This window comes from Rana temporaria, chromosome 8 (genome assembly GCF_905171775.1).
Source record: "Rana temporaria chromosome 8, aRanTem1.1, whole genome shotgun sequence".
Classification (NCBI taxonomy): domain Eukaryota; kingdom Metazoa; phylum Chordata; class Amphibia; order Anura; family Ranidae; genus Rana; species Rana temporaria.
Window position 1 is genome coordinate 76693110 of NC_053496.1, and position 21218 is coordinate 76714327.

General features: G+C 40.0%; 1 protein-coding gene across 3 annotated transcripts in view; it reads left to right on the forward strand.

Moving 5' to 3' along the window:
• The window catches only part of PRKG1 (protein kinase cGMP-dependent 1), a 1173427-nt gene that overhangs the window by 956709 nt on the left and 195500 nt on the right, over positions 1-21218 (forward strand). For all 3 annotated transcript variants that reach the window (XM_040362065.1, XM_040362066.1, XM_040362064.1), the window contains exon 5: positions 20789-20852. In XM_040362065.1, the coding sequence (XP_040217999.1) occupies positions 20789-20852 (64 nt within the window). The remainder of the gene's footprint in view (positions 1-20788; positions 20853-21218) is intronic.

A 21218-nucleotide genomic window follows, 5' to 3' on the forward strand; every position in this document is an offset into this window, starting at 1 on the left:
TACCCAAATAAAATGTATGTCCTTTTTTCCCCACAAATGGAGCTTTCTTTTGATGGTATTTGATCACCTCCTGCGTCTTTTTTTTTTTTTTTTGTGCTATAAACAGAAAAGATATCCAATAAAAAATGTAAAAAAACAATAATTTTTTTATCAATTTAGGCGAATATGCATTCTTCTACATATTTTTGGTAAAAAATCCCAATAAGCATATATTGATTGGTTTTCACAAAAGGTATACCATCTACAAAATAGGGAAAATACTTTTTTTATTGTTTAACTAGTAATGGCATACGATCAGAACCAAGGGAAAACCCGAGAACCTGCTTGGTTGCTTTTCCCCGTGTACACACGGCCGGTTTTCCAAACAGGAAAACTGCCATAACAGCTTTGGTCGGGAAAACTGGCCGTGTGTATGCTCCACTGCAGTGTTTCCTATAAGAAAACTGCCGAGCAAAAAAACACAGAGAATCACGGTGGGAAAAAAGAGAACAAGTTCTAATTTTTTTGCTCACAGTCGAGAAAACTGCTATGGAGCATACACACGGCCGGTTTTCCCAACCAAAAGCAAACATGGCAGTTTTCTCGCCGGGAAAACTGGTCGTGTGTACAAGACATAAGTGACACTTTTTGGTGACCAGTGACATCAATACAGTGATCAGTGCTATAAAAATGCACTGACCACTGTGTAAATGGCTCTAGCAGGGAAGGGGTTAACTACACTTAGCCTCATTAATGAGCTCTCCAGGGGAAGTTCAACTCCATTGCTTGGCTTATTTCTCTGCTCAAACTTCAGTTGCTCCCACAGCTGCCCCAGTTGAAACAGCAGCCTCCGCCCTAGCTTGATCATAGCAAGATTTTTGCTTGCTCTTCCTTCACTGACCATTTTGTTTTTCTGTCAGCACTGCAACAGCTGCCATGGCATCGATAGCAGCCTCAGCACTGAATCTCTGGCAAGGCTCCGAGCAGGACACACAAAACACACACTGTGGAAATCAGTGTCAAGGCAGGTGGCCAAACAGGACGTGAAACCAATGGCAGTAAAGAGTTGTCCCAACCTCCCACAGTACACACAGCATTTTCCTGCCTGCAGCAAATAGCCAGCAACTCCTCTTGTTCATAGTAAACAGTCCTCCTCTCACACTGCTGCACAGAGCACCAAGCTGCTTCACCTGTATGTGCCACCATCTTGGATCTAAATGCTCCAATGTAATGTACCCTACCCTGTCCAGTCGCAAAATCTGTGGCTTTAATTTCACCTTAAAATTCAGTCACATGTAGTTATGGCCCTGGGTACAGATCTTTCCAGTTTGTAAGTAAAATTATTAACAACAAACCAAAAGCTACAGTATGTATTGTATGGATATTCCATTATTAATAATACATTTCAGAATGTATAGTGAAGACAAGTGTAATTATTAGAAGTAACGTCACCGCTGTCATAATTTAAAGCATGTTACACTGATTACATGCCGCAAATACAGCAGTCACAAGATATATTTAAAGCAGTTGTTAACCCACTCAAAAATGTACATAATCCTCCTCATTTCCCAATAACAGGAACTCCTGTCTCTGTGTTTTAAAAAAAAAAGCTTCCTTTACCGTATTACAGAGCAGTTCCCCATAATCACGGCACTGGGCGGCTCTTTGCCAACTGCATCTGTCAGCCAGGCAGAGGAGAGACGAGATTCCCCCCACTCACATGAGCTGAGATGCAAGAAGGGCAGGAGAGAGAAAGAGATGGTCGTTCACGTGATTTCATGGGAGCCGCTCTGAAATACGGTAAATTAGGCATTTTTTTTTAAACACAGAGACAGGAGCTCCTGTTATTAAGAAACAAGCAGGATAATATAAGATTTTAACAGTTATGAGAGCAGCAGGTGCTGAGGGGTTGGGCACTGACACAGGGGCAGACGGGCAGGGAGTGGAGGGGGAGAGGACGGAGGAGTGGACAGAGGAGAGACAGGATAGCAGACGGACACACACGTAAACTGACAACGGCGTCAGGGCTCAGCAGCCATAATACGGGGGAGGGTAGAAACTAGCAGGATCAGCCAGGTATATCAGGTGATCCAGGGGGACAAATTACACAGCACAAGCACTGTGCTGTATAACATGCTTCTTTTTCTTGGGTTAACAAACACTTTAAGTATATTATTGCTATTAATGAGTGTTAGTGTCATAGTTATTGCTCCAGCATACTGTATATAATAAATAACTATAGCCATTATAATATAGAACAGTAGGTTCCATATAGAAAGCAATCAGGACTATTTGCCAGTACAATATGTTTTTTTATTTTTTTATGCAATTGGAGTCAATGAAAGCTAAAATATAAATTTTGTGGCTAAAAATAACAATTGTTTTGTCAGAGAGCAATACACACCCAACAGTGGTAGAAGTTATATTTGTTGTCTTGTTGGATACCCGTACAAGTAGGGACATGGCTCCTAGTTTACAGAGTTTAGAAAAAATTACTATTATAACCTGAATTATCATTTCTCATTTCTTCTACATCCCTAACACCTCTTCCTTAATTTTATTATATACGTGTGGTTTTCTCTCTAATGTAATTATATTGTTTTCACATTTTACAATGAAGATTACTGATGGCAGTGTTGGAGTGCCAGACAACTCACCCATTTTAGGGTATATACTTTGTTCTACCCTCTGGTTTTGGGAGATTTCAATACCCATCTGGACAAGTGCCACTTTGTTCCACTTAAATGTTTTTTTTTCTCCTCTATATAATGTGCGTTTTAAAGATAACAAACAATTTATTCTCAAGGAAGATGCAAAGTCAAATGTTTATTTTTCCAGCAAAAAATCTCTGAAAATGCTTAAATGTGCATGAATGTATTTGTAAAACTCAAATGTGTCAGAAAACATTGAAGCGGACTGGCGGAGCATTAGCTGTAAATAATATTAAGTGATGTAAAAGCTCCTTTAATGGCCAGCCGACTCATTTTTCTTCAATAGTTGTCAAAACAAAGTAATCTAGCTTTGTCATTGTTATGGGGTCTGAGGACAGGATTTTATCTCTGCTTTACACATTGTAATTTCTGACGTTTATGGACAGAATTATGAATAAATAGAATATTCTTCACAATAGAGAGGGACAGTTAATCTGTCAGTTGAAAGTGACACATAATACCATGGTTTCTATTCATATGCCAAATGAATGAATATATAAATTGAATGGATTAAGTATGAGTTTAAAAGATACAAAAATAAAGTCCTTTAAAACTTTATCTATCCTTCATATCTCAGCTTCTTTTCTTTTACCTGTTAAATACTCTTGAAAAGTTAGAGATATGTTTAATTGTATTTTTGTGGTTAATAATGATAGATAGAAAGGATGCCTTCCTAGTTTATGCCATTTTCATCTACTGGGTGGTGAAGGTTCCCCATAAATTGGCTGATTTTCCTGCTACTGAGACATCCACTTGCACATAGGTAAATATCACTGACCCTAATGTTTTTAAGCATGCTAAATACAAACAACCACTGATAGGGTTCAAACTTGCCTGGTTCAACAATCCATTGGAGACTGCAAGTGTGCATCTGTAACAAATTCAGTCTTCTTTAGAGCTAAATTCCATGCAGATATGAAAAACAATATTAATTCAGATAAATATTTATTAAAGGTATTTCCAGCTGTTATAACTATGAGGTTATAACTTTATAGGTTATAACTTCATACGAGGTTTGCTGTATAGTAACACTGATTCTGGGATAATCTCGCTATAGTGCAGCTGATCTTTCATTGTCCAATCAGTAGGCTGAGTTGAGACCCCGAACAAATTGAATTACTTAATGATAAAACTCCTTAATGACAGTACTCTAGCATTGTGATGACACCACACACTTTTGTGCAGCTGGGCCTCAGTATTTTTCTTTGCAGAGCGAATCCTACATTGCTCCTTAATGTTTCTGGCTATGCTCATGAGCAGGCACAGTAAAAGTGCCCAAATTAATGTTTCTGATTGAGATAGTGTGGTGGATTTATGGCAAGAGTCAGACCTATGCTTGGCCCTACCCTGCATGGCTGACCCTTTTCCCCACTAGATGTGCCATTAGGTAAGCTTCTTAAAGCGGTTTTCTAGCTTTTTACTGTTTATTAAAAGTCAGCAGCTACAAAAAGTGTAGCTGCTGACTTTTAATAAACAGACACTTACCTGCTCCATGGTCCCGCTCCTCTCCTCTCCCCCCTCTCTGCCGACACCTCCATTCACAGTGTTGGCACCCGGCCGTGAAAGCTTTTGGCTTCACGGCCAGGCACTCACTGCGCATGCGCGAGTCACGCTGCGCTCTAGGCGTGGACAGGTGATCTCCCGGGACGTGTCACGTGTCCCAGATCATATAGAGGGAGGGGCCACCTATGGCGAGAGGAGGAGTCGCCTAGGCGGTCCCTGGGTGGAAGAAGGAAGTGGGACAGGAAGTCCCACTCCTACCGAAGCCCCCATTCTCCCCCGAAAAAATGACATGCCAAATGTGGCATGTAAGGGGGCCAGGAGTGCTTAAAGCAAAAGTTTCACTTTTGGGTGGAACTCCGCCTTAAACCCCTTGTCATAGTCCTATTCCCATAACTTAGGTGGAAAGGTGTTGACACATGATCTGCAGTGTATTGTTACAATGCATCGCAGTGCTTGTTTTTTTTCTCCTTTTTAAAAAAACTAACTTTTTAACATCACATCACATTACTTTACTGATTGTGATGCATTGCTGAAGAATTATATCATGCTGTGTGGAGATAAAGTATATGCCTGTATCATTTTATTGCAACACACTCCAATAATAGCAGGGCACTGCAGAGTGTGAATTGCCACAACAAATAGGTGTGAAGCACACCTTCAGAATATTATTGTAAGTTACAAATAGTTGTCATTTGCTAACCCAATACAGTTTGTTTTTTAATTTTGTAAGTATTTTTTATAAATTCTGTAAGTAAAGAATTGCAAAAATGACCTGGTCACCTGAGGCTAAAACTGGGTCACAATGCCTGGCAAAGAGTTAATGACATTAAAGTTCCTTGTTTCAGGCCATGACCTGTATTTGAAAAGTTTCCGAACTCTTTTTCTAGTCATTGATTTTGATATGACCTCCATGTGCCCTTCCTTGGTACTAGCATGCCCTATCTTTAAATACTGAGTCACAAAGTGAGAAATTAAAGATGACTATTGATTAAGGACAGACTTTAAATTAGCTTGTAACCTTGAACAATAACTTCTGATGCCCTTTCGCTTGAACATTTGAGTTACTTGTCTCTTGTTAGGATGTGTATATTAAGGGTATTTGTATGTATTTCATAATTTTTATGTACATTTTAAGTGAAACTGACAAAAAATAACTACAATAATACCTTTAATAACTAATAAATACCACTAGACACAATTTGTGTGTGACTGCACTCAGCATTGAAGATGTATGCTATAAATTGCATCGCCTTATACATTACTATATATTAGGGTTGTCCCGATACCACTTTTTTAGGACCGAGTACAAGTACCGATATTTTTTTTCAAGTAGTCGCCGATACCGAATACCGATACTTTTTTTAAATGTGTCCCCAAATGCAGCCATGTCCCCCCCATATGCAGCCATGTCCCCCCCATATGCAGCCATGTCCCTCTAGCCATGTCCCTCACATATGCAGCCATGTCCCTCTAGCCATGTCCCTCACATATGCAGCCATGTCCCTCACATATGCAGCCATGTCCCTCTAGCCATGTCCCTCACATATGCAGCCATGTCCCTCTAGCCATGTCCCTCATATATGCAGCCATGTCCCTCTAGCCATGTCCCTCTAGCCATGTCCCTCACATATGCAGCAATGTCCCTCTAGCCATGTCCCTCACATATGCAGCCATGTCCCTCTAGCCATGTCCCTCACATATGCAGCCATGTCCCTCACATATGCAGCAATGTCCCTCTAGCCATGTCCCTCGATGCGGCGGCGCGATGCGGCGGCAGCGGCGGGGGGGGAAAGTATTCTATTTAGGTATCGGGGGTATTTGCGCGAGTACGAGTACTCCCGCAAATACTCGGTATCGGTCCCGATACCGATACTGGTATCGGTATCTGGACAACCCTACTATATATCATTACTATATCATTTGAATTGTTTAAAACTAGAGAAAACTTAAATGCACCACATGACAGTTTTTCAGACCAGCATTATAAGTCATCTACCTGGCAATTACATTGATATTCCACCAAGTTTATTCTGGTATTCTCACTTTCAAGTATTGGCTCTTATATCTGTAGTGAAGCCAAGTCTTGTTGGTCTTGTCTTTGCCCTCTTTCTTCTGGCACCATGTCTACTCTTTGTCAGACAGGAGAGTGTATTTTAAAGTGTAGGCAATCACTCTAAATACAAGTTGTTAAAGTATCTGTATGTTTACCAAATTTATAAATTGTAATTTTTCCAGAATTTCTACCCCTTGCACACATACATAATATACTGTGTGTGTATATATAATGTAATTTTCCTTTTAGAATTTTACAGAAATACTACTGTTCGACAATGCACAAAAACTGACATGTAGTAATCAAGGCTGGAATACTGTTTTCATTTTTGTTTTTGATGGTTCAAAGGCAAAACTAATTATTTAGATGAATCTGCCATAAATAGAGGTGTTTGCGCTTACCTACAGCAAGCGATAATATATGGCGTAACAACTGAATCCCAAGTGTTCCAAGATGCATGCACCTTTTTCCTGATAGGACAAAAGTAGAGGGAAAAGGGGAACCCCAAAAGAAGCCACGGTTGGACCAAGCCGCATAGAAAATTAAAATAGAATAAAAAAGGGTCCTTAAGTGGTTAAGGAGGTAGATAGTTGTACACAAATCCGGTTGGTTACACTGAAGATTAGTGGTTCAGTCAAGTGGGGCTGAACAAATCCCCCTCTGGGGAATAAGTAGGAATGATGATTTATATGACGTAGCAAATTTTTAGTACAGACAACGTTGTCTCACTAATTTTACTATATTGGGTGTTGGTGATGGGTATTGAGTGCCTGTTATATGCGTAAAATTAAATTGACTTGTTTCTACTTAATAAATTTATACAATTTTCTATGCGGCTTGGTCCACCCGTGGCTTCTTTTGGGGGTTCCCCTTTTCCCTCTACTTTTGTCCTATATGATTGGCCTATGGAGACCGCATCATACTGGTGAGTCCGCAATCAATGGGATACAGTGCTAGATTTATCAATACTGTATTTAATACTTAGCGAGCAGATGACCTCCTCTTTTTCTTAACCTTTTTCCTGATGCAGGTTTTGTTTTATGTTTGACGATAGATTTTCTTTAAAAGATAACTTTATTTTTATAACATTATCTCTAAATATACCTCCCTCCCCAGGACTACTCCTCCCCCTGACAAAGTCTGAGGCTGGGTTCACTTATGTGTGGCTGGGTTTTGTCCAATGCGCGTCTGTTTACTGATTCAGGTCTGAATCTTTGCCCGAATTAGCACCTGAACCGAACCCAAACACGCACAAGACTTATTTGCAACTCCCTCCATGGCCGCCCCAGACTTGCGTGAACCGGCTTCATTGAGAGCCAATCCAATTTGCATGACATGCAAGTGTGATGTGGGGAAAACCTTATCAAATTTGCATGTATGTGAACCCTGCCTTGTACTCACCTGTTCATGCTCCTGTCTGGCTGAAAAACATTCCTGTAAAGTCCTTTACTTCCTTTGTACATGTGCAGAAAACTCCTATTTGTTTCTATCCTGCACCCCGTGATTAAAAAAAATACAGAAGGTCAGGAATTGTTTAGAAGCTTGCTGCTAATCATTAAAGTTCTCTGTAGATGTTATATCTAGTGACTGGATTCAATTACCTCTACTTTATTTCTGCAGTCAGTCACTGCAAGGTCAAGTAATCAGATTCTGTTCCAAACACATTTCAACACAGTTTTGGTCCAGCTTTTGTCTTTCTTTTCTTCTTCTTTTTTTAACTGAAACCTATTGAGTTCAGTGATCCAGTCGCTGCTCATTTTGTTTTGAGCAGAGAGAGTGGAGAGTTTTGAGTGTGGTAAGATTAGAGACGTTTGTGTCTTATTTGCAAATCTAAAAATTATCACAACTGGATCTGAGTTACCCTAATCCAGTTCCCTAATGTAGTTTCTCTGCCTGGATGTCATTTATTCCATATAGTACTTACCGCCGAGATATTGAACACAAAAGCAAAAATGTATTTTATAACAGTTTACAGATACTTTAACCAAAGATTTACCCCCTTCTGATAGTTGCGCAGTCATGCGATTTTGTACCCAAATAAGATTTGTGTTTTTTTCCCCACAATTAGTTTTTTTTTTATGGTATTTGATCACCACTGCGTTTTTAAATTTTTTGGTGCAATAAACAAAAAAGCCTGGCAATTTTGAAAAAAAAAAAAAAAAAAACATATTTTTTTATTTTCTGCTATAAAAGATATATATAAAAAAACTGAAAATGTCAAATTTGCTATGTATATGCGATGCAGGAACCAGCGCAATTTCAGCGCCAGTTCCTGAATCACATCTCCCGCATCACATCTCTCCCACAGGCAGTTTACACTGCCCTCTGCGAACCGCTGCGAGTGTCAATACAATGTGAATGACACCCACAGATCAGTTCAGAGATCGCAGTGCGAACTGTAAACTCACACAGGAATCAGATCGCATGGGTGTTCTCACCAATGCGATCCAATTTTAGTGCAACGAAAAGAAAAAAAGTCCCTGCACTATTTTTCTGTGAATCCAATGCGACTGTATGGCTGAACTTGCATTGTACAGACATTGCATGCGATCGGCAGTGCGGGTGCGAATCACATGAGATGTCTGTGTTCACAAAAGTGTGAACCTGGGCAAAGCGTATATTATTTGCTATACGCAAATGTTATAGCATCTGCAAATTATATTTATAACATATTTATGGAATTTTTATTTATTTATTTATTTTATACTAGTAATATCAGCAAACATAGTGGGACTTCCCCCCTGTCAGAATAGGAAACTGCCTTGTTTACATAGGCAGATCTCTGTTCTGTGTGTTTTACTGATGATTGGCAGGTCCCGGCTGACATCGAGTGCCTGGCTCCCGCAGCTCGGCTTCTGCTGTATGCCCCCCTCCCCTGTAAGTGCAGAATCATATATATATATATATATATATATATATATATATATATATATATATATATATATATATATATATATATATATATATATATATATATATATATATATATACACATACACATGTGATCCTGCACAGGAGGGCCACCCTGTAGCTGGTATAGGGTGGTCCGGCAGTGGTTAATGTGGTGGCTGCATTCATGTTCTTGTTTTAGACCTTTTTCCTTTAGAGCCCTTTCACAATGAGACGCTTCAAAAATGCCTCATATTGTCACTTTTTGAAATCAGTTTGAAGGTACATAGATTGGTGCAAGATTTTAAGTATCACGTTAACTTTTTAAAGAGCAACAACATAATAAATCACATTCCTTAAATTGTATTTGTTGCTGAGCATTCAATCTATGAATCAGATACTTTCAGCTAAATGGCACTTCTCCAGTCAAGTTTAATGTGGGAGCACTAGATTGTCTTATCTACAAAGAATCTCTTGAATCAATGCTTCTGGAACTCAAAAATCTTTTTTTTTTAACGTATACAGTGAACCAGTAATCATATATTCAGGAAAACCACAATACATGATTTCATTCAAAGTATCCGTTTCACCTAGTCTGCCAGTTCATAGTACTTCTCAGATCAATTTACTTATCACTAGTGCTTGCAAAATGTGTGCCAATAGTCAAGACCATATACAAGTGTATGTATAGCCAAAACAGTTTGTGTTCTATTAGAAAGGTTTCCTTTTGCTTCCTTTACTGGAGAAGCAACAATAAGGGAGTAGAAATCTCTACAAAGTGAAGGGAGTTGCTCCTAGACAGTTTTCTGTAAAACAAGTGTCCCCCTTATCCTCCTTCCTTGTTCAGGTGGCAGCTGTGAAGTTTTGATGTCTCATTACTTTCTTGGTGATAATACGCACAGGGACATTGTGCAGATACAGACCACAATAAAAATAATAGCGGGATATACTGTATAACTGCAAAATAAAGAAAAAACTGCGCTAACTCTAAACAAAAAATAAGCTGCTACATGCAAACAAACAAAGCCTATAGATAGTAAACAAAAAATGTAGCGCTAAAGATACAATGTAGGATACCAAGTGAGGCAACAACATTAAATAGTGCATGTGCACATATCAAATGACATTTGAATAATCAAAAATAGAGTTCCATATGAAAAAAGAACATAACCAAGTCTATAATAGGAACATGAAGTGAACATCAATTGAACAATTGGTGAAGGGTGTGGAGTGGACTGATGTCCGATGATTAAGGGAAAAAGCAGGTGATCAAGTTGTTTGCAGAAATCTGTGAGAATCGCAATTAATTTCATCCCATGGTCTGACTGGAGCTCCAGCTAAGTCCATTGTTTGCACGCCTGGATACATGGCCTAAGGATTTCATCCGGAATTTGTTGCGGTTACACAGCACGCTGTTTGAACATCGCTGGTTCCCAGTGTCCATGCCAGTTGGAGTCTCTACTACAACTTCCATCCACTACTCGGTTGCAGTGGTCCCGGTTTCCAAACGACCACAACGCCCTTTTGACTCTTTTGCTGTATAGTATCAGAGTCCAACTTATCTGGTAAGCGTATTTATACCTGCCATATATCTGATGTGATTGCGATTCTCACAGATTTCTGCAGACAACTTGATCACCTGTTTGTTTCCTTAATCATCGGACATCAGTCCACCCCACACCCTTCACCAATTGTTCAATTGATGTTCACTTCAAGTTCCTATTATAGACTTGGTTATGTTCTTTTTTCATATGGAACTCTATTTTTGATTATTCAAATGTCATTTGATATGTGCACATGCACTATTTAATGTTGTTGCCTCACTTGGTATCCTACATTGTATCTTTAGAGCTACATTTTTTGTTTACTATACTGTATAACCCTTCCCTTCTCTATCCAAAATTAAAAATAGTATTGGTTATACATACACTTTAAAATCTTTTGTTAGCAGTTATGCTGCTTACACATGGTCAGAATTTCCAATGGAAAAAGTCAGATGGGAGCTTTTCATTGAATGTTCTGACCGTGTGTATGCCCCATCGGACTTTTTCTGTTGGAATTTTCAACGGACTTAGATAGAGAGCAGGTTCTCAATTTTTCAGACAGAAAAAATTCCAATCGGAAAATCCGTTCGTCTGTATGGAATTTCAGCGGGAAAAAAAACATGCATGCTTGGAAACAATTCGATGCATGCTTGGAAGCATTGAACTTTTTATCGTCTCGTCACAGTGTTGTACGTCACCGCCTTCTTAATGCTAAAAAGTTCAGAGAACTTTTGTGTGACCGTGTGTATGCAAGCCAACCTTGAGTGAAATTCTGTCGGAAAAAACATCCAACTTTTTTCCGACGGAATACCCGCTCCTGTGTACAGGGAATAACTGTATGTGTAGCGCACAGGCCCTAAGGTTTGTCCCGTGTTCTGTTCCCTAGTAGGTGCAAGCAGTAAGGCACACAGTAGCTCTCCAGACTCTCCTCACAAGAATCAGCCAGATAGTATTTTTTAGATTTATTGCTCATTAAAATTGGGTAGGTTTCAGGGTGAGTCTTAGGCTGCATTCACATCTGAGCGTTTTGTCGCCTGAAGCGCGACGCCCTAAAACGCTAGAGGGGAAAAAACACATTATTCTCTATGGAGATGGTTCACATCTCCACTACAAAACGCCTGACGCCAAACGCCTGAAGCCCAAACAAGTTATGGACCCTTTTTTGCCGCTCGAATTGAGCGTATTTGAGCGTTTTACATTGGTGACCCTAGACCTGTACAAAATTGCAGTAAAATATGCCGCGTTTTGTCGCGGCAAATCGCGGTAAAAAACGCTGCGTTTTGTCGCCACAAATCGCGGTAAAAAACGCCGCAAAACGCTACACTCAGGTGTGAATGCAACCTTAGTATACTCCAAAGCAGTGTGAAAGTAATGGAGAGCATTCTAACTGTACTGTCTCTTCAGGGTGCAAACACCCTTTTGAAGTTAGTAACAAGTAAACTACATCTTAAGGGACTCCTAGTGTACCCTGAGCCAGAATCTTGAACAAACTTTCCCAAAGGTTGGCATGGACAGTCTCTCTAGAATCTTTTTGGGCTTGTACTTACTATACTCTGGGTTCTTGAATGCCTTCCTGCAGTACCAGCCACCTTCTGTACAGGGTGCCTCCAGGCTCCTCTGGGGACTTTCAGCAGCCCCAGACATAGGTTCCATAGCTCTAACAGGATCTGGGACCCATGTGGCCTTGTTCTCAACTGCAGCTATGTGTCCCGGGGAGCCAATGACCTAAGGCTGGGTCTTCTTCCCCAGAACAAGGACCCTACTGTTCCAAGCCCCAGACTATATATACATACTTTAGCCCCCTACTGGCCATCATTTCTGCCAGGGATTGGCTGAGGCTGCATGAAGGTCTGCCTCCTCCACCCACTGAATTCTAAAAATGTACACGCTGCCTCTGATGACGACACATATCGAAACGTGGTAATTCCCCATACTTTGCCACAGCCTATTTTCATGACTGAAGCCAGCAGCTTTACTTGTCTATGCGAATACCTCCTTAGTATCAGGCATGACATGTGGCAATGTGAGTGTACTAATGATGGTTTTTATTAATAAATAATGGATTGTTTTATGGTATGAAGCCTTCCTTTCAGTTTTTTGACATGTTGGCAAATGGTCTGGAACTGTGAGAACCTTGCAAGTCCATTAATCAAGAGAGTGGATCCATTAACCCATCATTGGCTGTTAAAGATTGCATAGTGCTCCAACAGGATTGGAAGTGTATTGCATGGTGTATGATACCTTTTAAAGGAACACATTTTTACTTTGTATTTTAAGTTGTGTTGAAAGAGGTGAGCCATTTTCCTAAAGAGGTGCTTGACATCACACTTTTAAGCAAAGAGAATTTTTGTACAAATTTATTTCACTACGTATTTTGTTTTTCTATTGCACTTGATTATAGACATTTATGACATTGTTTGTAAACTGAGCTGCACAATATTTTGAAAGTGAATCTGTTGTTGATACATTTTATATAGTAATATTGTAACACTTGTTCTTTTTTAGGTAGTTTAATACTTGATATTTTGAAAGCGTTCATACACATTTTTGTTTCCTTGCACACTTCACAGTGAGTTTAGTGACTTCAGATGGATAATTATTTATTATATCTTTGGCAAATAACTTTTCACATTTAAATCCTGGAACCTACACAAATCCAGTGGAAAACACCAGAGCCTGCAACCAGCAGTACCCAGAACAGCCTAAAGCATTGAACACTGCTACTGGGGAGCCTAAAACAAAACTTGCCACAACTGTAGTAACCTAGCTAAGAGGGTGCTACACGTGGAAATAGAAAAATGGCATCATTATCAAAAGCACTTGAAATCCATTTTAAATATATATTAAGTTAAGGTTATCATTTTCCCTATACACATAGGGGCAGATCCACGAACATCGGCGCATATTTGCGTCTGGGATACACTACGCCGCCGTAATTTTTTTTTTTTAATCCTCAAAGAAAGCGCGCCCTAAGTTATGGCGGCGTAGTGGATCTTTGGCGGCGTAAGGGCTCGCAATTCAAATAGATGTGATGGGGGTGTGTTTTATGTAAATACGTCGTGACCCGACGTAAACAGCGGTTTAGATACGCTGGCGTAATTCTTTTGTGGATCTGCCTACAGTACATACAGTACAATACTGAATAATTCAATTCCGCAGATATAGGGATCTAAGAGATGTCTTGCCAGACAATGTGTAGACTTGCCAGACTATCTATAAACAGAGACATAACGGGGCCACCCCGTTTCAGATCTTTTTTGTGCCAAGTTTAAGATATTGAAACTGTTCCTGGCTTGTGTACATTTATTTTATTTTCTCTGAAAGTTGACTTGATTTATTAAATGTGCTCTTGGTGGGTTTAAGGGTGCCAATAATGTTTCCTAACAGTGGCATGAAACAGAAATCTCTGACAGCTTCAAAACAAATAGAGAATGCTTTATTTTAAAACCCAATAATATCATCAGTGATTCACAATCAACATCAGCGTATTATGCCTGACTTCAGAGAAGGATTATTAAACCAATATTCCTCCATCGACTTTGCTTGGTACCTAGACAAATGAGCTGTCAGGATCAGTTTATAACACACTTATTTTAGCTCTGTGTACAAATTTTGCAGCTCTGCTTTCCATTTTCTACAAACATTCTTCGGCTGGCCTCTACCTTGCTTTATAGATAATTCATACCAAAGCACTATATTTGGAGTATTTTGTATTGCAAGGATAAAACCAGATAATACAAGATCGGGGCTACTTCCTACATTTTTTAGCAACTTTATCACTGTAAAAGCAATGAGTCTTAGGTGCCCATAAGGAACATTTTGCAAAGACTACTCAATGATGCCACTGAGTCAGTGGCAATAGCACTGAGTATATTATCAGTGAGTATTAATTTGTACCTAAACTGTTACACTATATTAACAAAATTAGTGGGACGCCAGCCTTTACACACACATGAACTCTAATGGCATCCCAGTCTTAGTCCGTAAGGTCCAATATTGAGCTGGCCCACTCTTTGCATCTATAACAGCTTCAACTCTTCTGGCAAGGCTGTAAACAAGGTTTAGGAGTGTCTATGGGAATGTTTGACCATTCTTCCATTTGTGAGGTCAGGCACTGATGTGGATGTCTGAGAAGGCCTGGCTCACAGTTTCTGCTCTAATTCATCCCAAAGGTGTTCTATCAGGTTGAGGTCAGGACTCTGTGCAGGCCAGTCAAGTTCCTCCATCCCAAACTCACTCATCCATGTCTTTATGGACCCTGCTTTGTGCACTGGTGTGCAGTCATGTTGGAACAGGAAGGGGTTATCCATAAACTGTCTCCACAAAGTTGGGAACATGAAATAAAGGGCCCTCCTGACCCCCCCAGGTCTTTTCCAAATGGACCCGGGGACCTTTCTATTGGTCCTGGGGTCCTTCCCACTCATCCCGGGGGCCCTTTATTCCCATCACTGAGCTCTATATTAGGGTTCTGCAGCGGAACCCGTTCACAGCATTCCCCCTTCCTGCCATCTTAACAGTGGCAAAGCTAAACATTCTTTCACCCATCGTCCGCCCTCCCACCACCCGAGAGAGACGTTCTCCATCCTCACCCCTCAGCCCCCCTGCCCTGAGAGAAAAGTTTGAGTATTAAATCACTAACCATAGGATAGTAATAATTAGGGTTGTCCCGATACCACTTTTTTAGGACCGAGTACAAGTACCGATACTTTTTTTCAAGTAGTCGCCGATACCGAATACCGATACTTTTTTTAAATGTGTCCCCAAATGCAGCCATGTCCCCCCCATATGCAGCCATGTCCCCCACATATGCAGCCATGTCCCTCTAGCCATGTCCCTCACATATGCAGCCATGTCCCTCTAGCCATGTCCCTCACATATGCAGCCATGTCCCTCACATATGCAGCAATGTCCCTCTAGCCATGTCCCTCACATATGCAGCAATGTCCCTCTAGCCATGTCCCTCACATATGCAGCCATGTCCCTCTAGCCATGTCCCTCACATATGCAGCCATGTCCCTCACATATGCAGCAATGTCCCTCTAGCCATGTCCCTCACATATGCAGCAATGTCCCTCTAGCCATGTCCCTCGATGCGGCGGCGCGATGCGGCGGCAGCGGCGGGGGGGGGGAAAGGGGGGGGAAAGGGGGGGGAAAGTATTCTATTTAGGTATCGGGGGTATTTGCGCGAGTACGAGTACTCCCGCAAATACTCGGTATCGGTCCCGATACCGATACTGGTATCGGTATCTGGACAACCCTAGTAATAATAATATATACATTAGTCATTTCAAAGTATTTGGTAAAAACCTCACTTACATAGCGGATTAGGAGGGGTGATGCCAGGAAAGAAGTAGTGAGCAAAGAACCGGGCCTTTAATAAGGTCTGTTTCTATGCACTCTTTTTCTTTCCCAATGGTGCCCCTCCTAATTTGCCGTGGAGGTGAGGTTTAAAGAGATTTCAAGCCTCAAATCTGTGGTGGATTAGAAGGGGCAGTATCATCATTATCCTCTATACTGTCATCACTGTCCTCACCATCTCATCTTTATCATCTTCACCGGGGATTGCAGTCAGCAGCTCTCTCAGGTCATAAAGGGATGATAAGGATCAGGATGGAGCAGAGGGGGGGGGGGGCAGTCACAAACAGCCCTGAGAGAGGACCCCGCCCCCTCCTCCTCTTCACCCAAAACTGACATTCTGGAGGGTTTCACATTTTAGCACCCCTGACTCTCCTAGCTGCCTAAATTTCCTAATGCTGGCACCAGCCCTGGTGACAGAGAGGCCACACAAACCCCCTGGGCACAGTGGCGCTCCTCTCAATGTGCATTAATTCAAAAAAGTTATGCTGCACGGCTACTATATAAACAATAATACCACAGTGCACAAACAAAGCAATAGTATATACAGTAAATCTTCTAATGTGCATAAACATTAAACTAAATGTTACAATTCCATCTATTTACTATACAATAATATGCAACATAAATTGTGATTTTAGGCACTGAATATTCCTTAATGGCAAATTCATTCATTCAGCTATTGCTTTTGTTTTGGTATATCATACACATTTACACAGTGCTAGTGGTAGCTCGAGAGTACACTTTATTCATTTATTTCTAAATATACTGCTTCCCTCAATTTGGTGCCTCGGGTACATGCCCCCCCCCCCCCAGTTTTGGCCCTGCGTCTCGGGCCCCTCTTCACAGTGCTGGAAAATAAGGGGTTGGTCGTAAGTGCAACCTGTGCAACTTCTGCGACTCTTGTAGTTTCGCCACTAGTCTTACTGTTCTTGTAGCCTTAGTTCTCAGATTCCCCCAAATTCAGCCATGTACTATCTCAATATTGTAAACAAGATAATTGGCATAAATAAGCAATGTGGCAGATGTATCCTATTTCATTAGTACCTGCAGTATTCATACGGTGCAATATGATATGGGATTATTTAATTTGTGACATTAACAATGATAATTTGGTTAGCTGTGTAAAAAGGGCATTTTCTGTAAAGATGACATTGCATAATTTAATTTATCATATATATGTATTGGTAGGAAGGCTCACATTAGCACTGGTTATCGACCTTTCTTTGCATATTCTGCCAGTTATAGATTAAACCAGACTCATAATCAGTTTCCTGCAACAATTCAATTTTCTTTTCACAATGGAAGAGCTGTATCATTAATCTCACATTAACCTCTGAGATAACACCTTCAAATTGTGTTTAAAAGCACTATCCTGTATTTTATCAGCAAGGGCAAGAAAAAACATTAGCTGGTGGAATTCCCACATTTTGTGGCTGTCTCATTAATTGATCATCATGCCAGTATTGCAACCAAACACTCCAAATGACAACAAATGTCTGTCTAATATAAAGACGGCTATTGATGGATCCAAATTTGGCCTGTTCAGCAAGGAATAGTCGACTTTGGGCAGACAGGTGGTATAGAAGTCCATCTTTGAAGAGTATATACTGATGGCAGGGAAGCCTCCCTGCTGTCAGAATACAACAGCTCCATGGGAGGGATTTCCCCACCACCTCAAATGTGTGGGTGGGGGAATCGATAAAATGTTTTTTGTTCAACTCACTGGTTGAATAAAAGAAAATTAATATTGTATGGCCTACCTTACTGAATATATTTCCACCTTCATGTTGATATGTAATATTTCTAACCCCTTCATACAGCAAAAAAAGTTAGTAAAACACAAAGGGCCAGATTCACAGAAGAGATACGAAGAGATCTCTGTGTTCCGGCCGTCCTAACTATGCGACTGATTCATAGAATCAGTTACGCATAGATAGCCCTAAGATCCGACAGGTGTAGTTGAATTACACTGTCGGATCTTAAAGATGCAATTCTAGGCCGGCTGCTAGGTGGCGAGGCCATTGCGGTCGGCGTAGAATATGCAGGAATATGCAAATGACTAGTTACGGCGATTCCCGAACGTCCGTGCTGCCCCTTGATCTAACTTTGTTTCCGTCGAGATACGCCGCGTAAGCCATATTAAGTATGGCCGTCGTTCCCGCGTCGAAATTTAAAAAATCACATTGTTTGCGTAAGTTGTCCGTGAATGGCGCTGGACGCCATTTACGTTAACGTCTAAACAAATGACGTCCATGCGTCATTTAGCGCAATGCACGTCGGGTAATTTTCCCGACGGAGCATGCGCAGTATGTTCGGCGCGGGAACGCGACTAATTTAAATGGTGCCCGCCCCGATTGAATGGGGCGGGCTTGCGCCGAGCGCATTTACGTTAAACCGCCGCAAGTTTACAGGTAAGAGTTTTGAGAATCAGGCACTTACGCTGTAAACCTGTGGCGGTGTAACGTAAATGGGATACGTTACGCCGCCGTGGAGTAACGTAAATCTATGTGAATCTGGCCCAGAGTTAGCTATAACCTAGTATGGTGAGTACGTAAGTTATGTCACAGAAGGATTTGTTACTTTTAGACACACATGAATAAAGCAAGTAGAAGCACAGACAAAGGTAGTTGATCACTTTGAAACATTTATTTGAACAACAACTGCAGTATTTGGGAGGATGGCCTTTAATTCTGAAACATCCATGCATCTATGCATAATTCTCATCTTTTCAAATATATGTAAGGTAAGGAAGCATAAAGCTATAATGTGGTGTGTATCAAGTAGATATTCCAGCAAGAGGTTACAAATACAAATGAACTGCATAAAAGGTCATAGTAAAAAAAATACCTCCACAAAAATAGAAGCCCTATTTGGGCAAGGGAGGGCCACTCCATAATTTCTACTCACTCCATGGACTCCAACCCTCCTCCCCACTGCCAGCACCCCAACCCGCCTCATATTCCACCTTTGTCTTTGTCTTTTTCACATGCAGGTGAAGGGCTGTGAGGAGGAGAAAATGGAGCATTAGTAGGCCCTAAAAATGGCTGCTTTGTGCTCCTGAGAAAAATGAAAAACACAGGGACTTCTTACTGGATTATGTAGAAAAATTTGCAGCGTAACAAAGCTATGCAGCCCCAACTAAAATGATTGCAACCTTGAGAAGAAGTGGGAGAAGGGAACATCAGCAGCAATAAGAGAAAGTAACTGCTATATGCCCTTGAAGAGGAGGAGAGTGCATGCTTTTTACTGCTGACTTGTTTCATTGAGGTGCTGCTCCCACTGAGCCCTTTGGTGCTCTATTTTTCCTCATGCATGTGGTACCCAAATGGCTGGTAATTTAACCATGGCTGAAACACTGCAGGCAGAGGCTGCAGACCATAATGGTATTGTTGGCAGAAAATATGTTTTAAAAAAGCCCACATTTCAGAGCTTTTTCTTTTTGCCCATTATTGAAGTGTCCTAATGCTAGCCATGGGATGAGAGGGGGTTCAGGGGGATTCAGGGCTGTTGAAGTGTTTTTTGCACCCTGTTTTGACAGTTTCTTAAAATTTAGGACAATGCAGCGCTGTGCTACTGCGAAAAATCACGAACTGTACTATTAAACGGTTATGCCACTTTTCTAAAAAAAAATTGTTAATACTGCTACTGGCCAATTCAGGCCTATTACTGCTGAATAAAAATAAAAGTGTTGCATACAAACCTAATGAATCAAATTTATCAGAATCAGAAGGCAGACGTTGGAGTTCATGTTTACAAAGGCAATTGTTTTATATATTAAAAGTACTATGTTACAAAATTACTTATAAAACTACTTCTACTTGAAGGAGGTGAGGGATACTTTAAGAAAATTAATTCTGACGGGAGCACCACTTAAATAAATGTATTGCTTGTATCTGTTCAATATTTATGATAGCCTTAAGCATAAAAAGGTATTTAAAACTCCTTAAAAACTCCTTAAGTTTAATTTTATTTTATGTCTTTAAGAAGTTTGACTGTTAAAATCATTTTAAGGGTTCTATAATAATGCCTAGTTTATTACATTTGAGATTTCTTTTATCAACCACTATAACCTAATTTTGTCTTAAATTCAGAAATAAGAAAGTTGATCTCCTAGCTAACTGGCAGTAATAGAATTGATTTAATGCCTTGAATTTTAACATGCACTTCCATACTATTGTGTGCCAGCCTGTGTTTCATTAATGATACACTGCTATGTCCAAGGGACTTAGGAGAATCTTTGACAAGTTAGATATAGTTTATTGGCTACGTCTATCAGACAAACCCTCCAGCTTAGAGAACCTGACATTAAGATATAACTCAAGATAGCAGATAGGAAGAATTACATTGAGAGATTAAGAGCACAGGACAAGCCTTCTGGATGAGATTCAGTAAATATCAGTGGAATAATAGTTTTTTTTGCTGTTCTTAATAGTGAAAATTATAAAGTAAAAATATAAGTGATAATAACAACATTATTATTATTTTTTGCAACAGCAATGGCATCGGGACCTCAACATAAATTAAACCCCAGTGCTGCCTTTCACCACATACCTACCTAAACTTGCATTTTTTTTTAACTCTTTGCAACTGTAAACAAGAGTTTGTATATTTTACACTATTTGTGACTAGGAGGATAAACTAATATTGCTGTAAACTGTGGGGAATAACATGGGCAGACACAATGCATTAGTATTATTATTTTTATTATTATTTCCTTTTATCCTTACCATATTCATCCATTCTTTTTTCAGTGTACCAACATTCCAGAGCCTTCCAGAAGAAATACTCAGTAAGCTAGCTGATGTACTAGAGGAGGTAAGATGCCCACTGAAGAATAACATGTCTCTGAAACTGTGTACATATTTATAATTACTTGTAGTAACTAAGGTGTGATGATGTACTCGTTTGGCATACTTCTGAAATTTTGTAGCTTTATTGTACCATGCTGCCTGATGACAAATGACTAAAACTCTATTTTGCATGAGCTTTCACAGTGGCCATCATTTATAATTGTCAGTGCTAGTGTTTGTGTATAAATATAGTAAATATATTTATATATATCTATATCTATCTATCTATCGATATATATATATATATATATATATATATATATATATATATATATATATATATATATATATATATATATATATATATATATATATATATATATATATATAT